This window comes from Engystomops pustulosus, chromosome 6 (assembly GCF_040894005.1).
Source record: "Engystomops pustulosus chromosome 6, aEngPut4.maternal, whole genome shotgun sequence".
Taxonomy (NCBI): domain Eukaryota; kingdom Metazoa; phylum Chordata; class Amphibia; order Anura; family Leptodactylidae; genus Engystomops; species Engystomops pustulosus.
In genome coordinates, this window is record NC_092416.1 from 17,247,399 (window position 1) to 17,255,779 (window position 8,381).

Consider the following 8,381-nt stretch of genomic DNA (forward strand, 5'->3'; position numbering starts at 1 on the left):
CTATGGCGTGTATAGGCCGTAATTTTTTGGGTTATGCCACACCTCCCGTTTTTGGTCCTGCGATCAGGAACGAGCCACCAGTGTTTTGCATTAAATTAACGCAAAACACCGGCGGCTCTTTCCCGATCGCAGGCGTTACCATAGAAATGCCGATGCGATCGGGCCGCGGCCGGACCCGGTGGGTGTGGCTTGGTCTGCGTTTGCAAACGCAGACCAAACGACACGTCTGACATCATCCGTTGGAATGCGTCAAAAAGGCATCAAAAATCGCGAAGCATCACGGGAACGCACCCTGAGGCCGCGTTCGCACGTTCAGTTTTTCCAGATGCAGTTTTTAAAGCCATAAAGCAGGTGTGGATCGTAATGGGTGAGAACATATCACTGGGAGAAGCTGCTGCTGCTCCTTGTGTTCACTCCACTCCTGCTTTGGGCATCATCAATTTGACAACCGGAGGGCGCCTTCCCATGTGCCGTTTATAAACGCATCCAAAAGGAAAGTGGGAGGGGGTTTGGCCAAAACACATATGCTTTTGCAATGCGTTTCAGACAGACCCCCCCTCCCACATTCATTTTGGATGCGTTTAAAGACGCAAGAAAAACGCCACGTGGGAGGCTGCATTCACAATATTCACTGCGTCTCCGTTTTCTTACGCATTTGGACAGACGCTCCCGTTAAATTGAAATGCTTTTGCTTGTGGCCCTCCCGTCTCTATGGCCGCAGTCACACGTACCGCTAGGCGTCCGTTCATAACGCGACGCTAGCGCACAGGGGAACGTCCTCGGCCCGAACGCACATGCGTTTCCAGAGAAACGCATGCGATCGGCTTAACAATCGCATGTGTTTCCCTGGAAACGCATGTGCGTTCGGGCCGAGGACATCCCCCTGTGCGCTAGCGTCGCGTTATGACGGACGCCTAGCGGTACGTGTAACCGCGGCCTCTCCTGCGTTTTAATAATGCGCACAAACTTCTCATGGCGCAGCATTTTGTGTTTCCCTTAGGCCGGCGCCACACGTGGCGCTTTGTCTGCGCTTGCAAACGCAGACAGTCGCGTAAATTAACGCAAAACACCGGCGCCTCGTTCCCGATCGCAGGCGTTTCCATAGAAACGCCGATGCGATTGGGCCGAGGCCCGCCCCGGTGGGCGTGACTTTGTCTGCGTTTGCAAGCGCCACGTGTGGCGCCGGCCTTAGGCACTGGTCTTTGGCTGCGTCAAAAACATGTGTGAATGAGGCCTGCAAGCACCACATTGTGCTTTGGTTGCGTTTTCATTGCATAACGCATTACAACAGCTGAGGAGAGTTGATTTACATTTGTTAACAAACATGTTAACATCACGTTTACAATGAGTTTTGTAAACGCAGATCTTAACAGTAATGTAATTAGGCAAATCACCTCTCCCCAGCTGTTGTAATGAGTTTTAAAACGCAATGAAAACGTAACCAAAACGCAACATTACCCAGGACAAGCTGTGGAGGAGGCAGCGCCATGCTTTGTGGGGCTGTAATGTTTCAGAATATGATATTACATCCCCTCAGTGTGAGCTTTCCATGGGTTTTACCTCATAGCCCTCACTTTCTATGAGCAGAGTGTCGCACATACACTGTAACCGCTCATCCTCCTTCCCGCCCTCCGCCTGTGGACTATGTGACGTTCCTCACACACAAAATGGCGCCGCATCCAATCCGCCCTAGTAACAGCCGGGCAGCCAATGGCGGAGCGCGAGAGCCTTAACTCCTTGGGCGCCGGCGCGGCTCCCTTCTCCCGCCCTTGGACGTCCCCCCCGCCCGCATTCTGGGGGTGGGGGGTTAAGGGCGCGCGCACGCGAGCTCCGCACGTACGCACGTACGCACGAACGCCCGCGTCAACGCGTACAATACGTGCAGCCCCGCAATGCCCTTCTCTCGTGCCCTCAGATAGCGGTGACGTATTTCCTGTCAGAAAGCCGCACTTCCGGTCTCTGTGAGCAGTGACATTGAAGCGGCTGTGCGGACGCGGAGCTCGAGGTGAGAGGCCCGGGAGGGTGAGAGCCGCCTCTGTCATGGCTGCGGCGGGTGTCTGAGGGCTGTAGGCGTCCTCCTCTGTGTATGTTGTATGTGACATGGCGGCTTTATTAGGGAGGGTTGATATATTTGGTGATTGTGACCTATATTGGATGCAAGTCTATGGGATGTGTGCAGTGTGTGTGACTGCAGAGAGGACACTAGTGACAGACCATGAGGAAGTCCTGAGGCTTAAAGGAATTGTCCATGCACATCTCAGCAGTCACATGGGAGTGACATAGTATAACAAAGCTTTATTTATATAGAACCGGCATGTTTCATGGCTGTGCCGGGACCTGAGCCTCCTGCATATAGTGTAAGAGTTTTCTCTGTGATCTTCAGACGCCTCTTCTATATCGTTTCAGGATTTACAACTGTCAAGATGACCGACATACGTGAAAAGATCGAGAACTACAAAACCGCCCCCTTTGATGCCCGATTTCCAAACCAGAACCAGACCAAACATTGTGTCCAGAACTACCTGGGTAAGAATAGACCTGTCCAGTAATGTCATCTGCCCCAGCAGCCTCATGTCTCACACTACATCCACATGTAATGTTATACTATGCATCCTGTATTATGCCCCAGAGCTGCACTCACTATTCTGCTGCTGGTGCCGTCACTGTGTACACACATGACATTACTTATCCTGTACTGATCCTGAGTTACATCCTGTATTATACTCCAGAGCTGCACTCACTATTCTGCTGCTGGTGCAGTCACTGTGTACATACATGACATTACTTATCCTGTACTGATCCTGAGTTACACCCTGTATTATACTCCAGAGCTGCACTCACTATTCTGCTGCTGGTGCAGTCACTGTGTACACACATGACATTACTTATCCTGTACTGATCCTGAGTTACATCCTGTATTATACCCCAGAGCTGCACTCACGATTCTGCTGCTGGTGCAGTCACTGTGTACATACATGACATTACTAACCCTGTACTGATCCTGAGTTACATCCTGTATTATACCCCAGAGCTGCACTCACTATGCTGGTGCAGTCACTGTGTACATACATGACATTACTTATCCTGTACTGATCCTGAGTTACATCCTGTATTATACCCCAGAGCTGCACTCACTATTCTGCTGCTGGTGCAGTCACTGTGTACATACATGACATTACTTATCCTGTACTGATCCTGAGTTACATCCTGTATTATACCCCAGAGCTGCACTCACTATTCTGCTGCTGGAGCAGTCACTGTGTACATACATGACATTACTTATCCTGTACTGATCCTGAGTTACATCCTGTATTATACTCCAGAGCTGCATTCACTATTCTGCTGCTGGTGCAGTCACTGTGTACATACATGACATTACTTATCCTGTACTGATCCTGAGTTACATCCTGTATTATACCCCAGAGCTGCACTCACTATTCTGCTGCTGGTGCAGTCACTGTGTACATACATGACATTACTTATCCTGTACTGATCCTGAGTTACATCCTGTATTATATTCCGGAGCTGCACTCACTATTCTGCTGCTGGTGCAGTCACTGTGTACATACATGACATTACTTATCCTGTACTGATCCTGAGTTACATCCTGTATTATACTCCAGACCTGCACTCACTATTCTGCTGCTGGTGCAGTCACTGTGTACATACATGACATTACTTATCCTGTACTGATCCTGAGTTACATCCTGTATTATACTCCAGAGCTGCACTCACTATTCTGCTGCTGGTGCAGTCACTGTGTACATACATGACATTACTTATCCTGTACTGATCCTGAGTTATATCCTGTATTATACTCCAGAGCTGCACTCACTATTCTGTTGCTGGTGCAGTCACTGTACATACATGACATTACTTATCCTGTACTGATCCTGAGTTACATCCTGTATTATACTCCAGAGCTGCACTCACTATTCTGCTGCTGGTGCAGTCACTGTGTACATACATGACATTACTTATCCTGTACTGATCCTGAGTTACATCCTGTATTATACTCCAGAGCTGCACTCACTATTCTGCTGCTGGTGCAGTCACTGTGTATATACATGACATTACTTATCCTGTACTGATCCTGAGTTATATCCTGTATTATACTCCAGAGCTGCACTCACTATTCTGCCCCTGGGGGCATATGGCTGGATCAGTACTTTACTGGACTGTATAGGACCCAGCAGCTTGTGAATGTGATTTGGAAAAAGTAATAAAGAACATGTGGATTTTTTTTTTTTTTTTGTTCAGTGCTGAAAATGATCATGTTAAAGAAATAAGCAAGAACGTACAAAAAAAAAGTATCATTTTTTTTAACATTGAATTCTATGGGAGAATGAAAATCTGCATTAATGTGCCATTTTCATGCAGAATGTATAAAGTCAACAAGGCGGAGAGTCTAACACTGAAGTCGCAGTGGGGAGCTCTGAACGCCTCCTCCTCTGTGACTGACATTGTGCATCAGACTTCAGGAGATCTGGGTAGTGATGTCTCTGGATGCAGGACCATCTATTACAGTGAAGGAGGGTTTCAGATAAGGAGCCTGACTTCAGTGTTAAACTCTCCGCCTCCTTGACTTTATACAACCAGTTTACTTCCTACTTCAAAGTTAATTTTCTTTATGATGCCACCACTCTGTCACGAAAGAAACGAGATCTGGAAGATGTTCAGCTGCTCGGCAACATACTGATAGCGGTTTATTAGGTACACGTGCTGCACAGTTTTGTAGATTACTGGGGGTCCTTGGGAATAGATAAATGGTATAACCCTTTTAATGTCCTTGACTGGTCTGTATCGCTGCATGGCTGACCTTCTCCTATAACGAGCATTATTATGTAGCTTCATGGTCTCCATGGTCATGTCAGCTTAGGGGGCTCTGTGGACCTGCTGGGCCTCATGGACTGTACCTGGGACCCTCCAGAACTGCAGAATGAATCTCTGCTGCTACTATAGCCCTGTGTGTGACTGGTGTGCAGGGATGTCCTTGACAGCAGTGTGTGAATTGGAGTTTATTTGTGACCTCCCTTCTCCCACATATAACCTGCTTCCTGATGGTTGAAGCTGTAGCAGGAGCTGACAGCACTCTATAAAGGTTATTTATTAACCCCTGGAGTCGTGCAGATCTGTATTACTCTATGGCTGTCACTCAGCTGCTGGGGCTGTCTGTGAATCCCAGGTGTTGTCTGTACAGGGTTACATTACACCGTGGGTAGAACTATAATCCCCAGCAAGTTATCAGCTGGGATACGCAGGATGAAAAAGTGTATGCAAATGAGCCTGAGGGGCTCCATACTCCATTAACACCTATAGAGCCTGGAGCCCCTCATGCTCATTTGCATACTGTCTTTCATCCTGGTGGTAGATGCCCTTTAAGGTTCGCATAAACTCCCCTTAAAGGGGTTACCCAGAGGCTGAAAAACTTCACAAAGCCATAACAATTGTAAAAGGTTCCTCTCCTGACCATGGGTAGTGTGCGGTGTTACAACTCTGCTCCATTCATTACTATACAACCGTGCTGCAATACCAGCACCACCCATGGGTGGCTGAGGCTCTGTTTTTTTGAAAGAAAGCAACCAATTTTTTTTTTTCATTTTCTTGACGGCACCTTTTAAACAGAAGCTGTGGGTGTTCATGCAGGGGGTTACAGCTTAAAATGTAGTCCAGATGCTCATCACGACATTGTCACTTCAGTGTCTGTACTTGTCCTAATAAAAATGAATTGGATCCATGGTAAAAAAGCTTGAACATATTGGGGCAGATTTACTTACCCGGTCCATTCGCGATCCAGTGGCGCGTTCTCTGCGGTGGATTCGGGTCCGGCCGGGATTCACTAAGGCAGTTCCTCCGACGTCCACCAGGTGTCGCTGCTGCGCTGAAGTTCCCCCGAGGTCCGCCGGAGTTCACGATCCATTGCTGGGTGAAGGTAAGCGAGTGTCGAGCAACCTTTTTCTAATTTATTTTTTTTTAAATGCGTCGGTTTCTCCGATTCTGTGGGGTTTTCGTTCGGCCACGCCCCCGATTTCCGTCGCGTGCACGCCGGCGCCGATGCGCCACAGTCCGATTGCGTGTGCCAAAAACACAATTCAGGGAAAATCGGCGCAAATCGGAAATATTCGGGTAACACGTCGGGAAAACGCGAATCGGGCCCTTAGTAAATGAGTAAATGACCCCCATTGTCTCTTGGTATACAGCCTGGCTGCTCCTGCTGTTGCCAGTCTTTGTATACTCGGTGGTGTATAGCCTCATTCAGGCTACAGGAGGCTTGTGATTTCACCACTGAGCCGCTTTTGTATAGAGAAACTTGGGTACTTTTATTTTAACTCAACTTCAGGCCATAAAATAAAACTTGAATTACTGGCATGTACTTTATGGCTTAGCATTTTCTGAGACCTTTGAGGGCAAGTTGAAGTTCCTATTTACAGCTGACAGTGATGGCTACTGTGGGGAAAGTTTTGGAACAAAATTCTGTCTGCATCTTATTTTCTGCCTTGTGCTTGTCTGCTGCCACCACTAGGGGGAGCTAACTGTACTCATACAGACTAAACCTATTTACTACCATCATCCCTGACTAAGACTCCTTGGTGCTATGTAGTGGAGGCTGCAGGTATTGCACTACATTCTATGTAACTATTATTCCCTGACCCTAGGTGGTTGGGGCGGCACGGTGGCTGAGTGAGTAGCACTTCTGCCTTGCAGCACTGAGGTAGTGGGTTCAAATCCCACCCAGGGTCAACATCTGCAAAGAGTTTGTATGTTCTCTCCGTGTTTGCGTGGGTTTCCTCCGGGTCCTCCGGTTTCTTCCCACACTCGGAAAAAAAACATACTGTTAGGTTGTTTAGATCGTGAGCCCCATTGGGGACAGGGACCCATTTGTCATGCTTTGTGCAGCGCTGCGTAATCTGTGTGCGCTATATAAATAATAATTATTAGTATTATTATTAGATCACGTCCTGTGATTGGCCTCTTTGCTTTAGGCCCTTCGTATGCAGTAGACTAATTAAATATTTTTCTTTTCTGCTTAGACTTCCATCGCTGCGAGAAGGCTCTGACCGCCAGAAATATGGATATCTACCCCTGCAAGTGGTACAAACGTGTCTACAGCTCCATGTGCCCCAATTCTTGGGTAAGTGCATTGCAGAGAGCACAGCAGTGTGAGGAAACTCCCGCCGGTTCTGGAATATAAAGTCACCCAGTGAACCATATTTATCCCCCCATCTCATTTGGTTTTTGGGTCTATGCCTTCCCTTTAGGTGTTTGCACTTCAGTCCTATTCAAGTGATTGGGGGCTGGGTTGCAATACCACGCAGAGCCTCTGTAAAGTGTATGGCGCGGTGTTTGATAGGAAGCAGGGCTGATGTGAGTACTGCAATCTCTTTATACTTATGATTAAAGGGCACCTACCACCACGATTCTACCTATAAAGGTAGAACAGGTGGTAGGTGAATGAATGGGACGTGAGGATAGCCCTTTTTTTGGGCTAATCCTCACATCCCGGCTATCCTTTTGTAAACTTTATTGCTTGTATATGCTAATTTTCTTAAGCGGCTACTGGGGCGCGGAGTAGCCGGACATGAGGCAAATACCCTGCGTTCTGCGCATGCGCGGCAGTAGCTCCGAGGCCAGCGCTGCTGCACATGTGCAGAAGGCTGGGTACTCGGACGAGGGCGCGCAGCTACGAGGAGCTGCACGCCGAAGATTACTTGGTAGGCGGAGTAACGTGGCTACTGGGGCGTGGAGTAGCCGCGACGTGTAGCCTCATGTCCGGCTACTCCACGCCCCAGTAGCCGCTTAAGAAAATTAGCATATACAAGCAATAAAGTTTACAAAAGGATAGCCGGGATGTGAGGATTAGCCCAAAAAAAGGGCTATCCTCATGTCCCATTCATCCACCTACCACCCGTCCTACCTTTTATAGGTAGAATCGTGGTGGTAGGTGCCCTTTAATGGGGATTCCAGCTGTTGCGCACCTCCAAGCCTCTGATATTGGTGATCTATACCAGCAGGTCCCAACCAGTTGTAAAGTGATGGTTAATCCCAAGCCTGCACATATAAAAGTCCCATAACACAGGATTTGTAGGGGTAAATATATCACATGGTCCTAGCGCCTCCTGGTGGTTTCATTGCACTCCTTCTGTTCTTATGTAGGTGGAGAAGTGGGACGAGCAGAGAGAAGCCGGCACCTACCCAGGTAAAATATAAAGCGGTGCGCCTGTTGTGGAATGGACTCTGTCACTTACCTGGAATGGCGTACACGTGAACCCCGACACATCGGCTGGGAATCGTCCTTGTGAATCTGATAACCTGTGCTGCTCGGCAATGGGATGAGAGCATCTAGTACATTTATTTCTATGTCAATAAAAAGAGGAAACTCG

The 8,381-nt window shown here is 48.1% G+C and overlaps 1 protein-coding gene across 1 annotated transcript; it reads left to right on the forward strand.

Annotated features, from left to right (window-relative positions):
- The first annotated feature begins 1,848 nt into the window (after positions 1-1,848).
- COX6B1 (cytochrome c oxidase subunit 6B1) lies at positions 1,849-8,381 on the forward strand. Its single transcript, XM_072155050.1, has 4 exons — positions 1,849-2,005; positions 2,407-2,526; positions 7,032-7,132; positions 8,155-8,381. Exons 2-4 carry the CDS (start codon positions 2,424-2,426, stop codon positions 8,206-8,208), a joined length of 258 nt encoding a protein of 85 aa, XP_072011151.1. The 5' UTR covers positions 1,849-2,005; positions 2,407-2,423; the 3' UTR covers positions 8,209-8,381.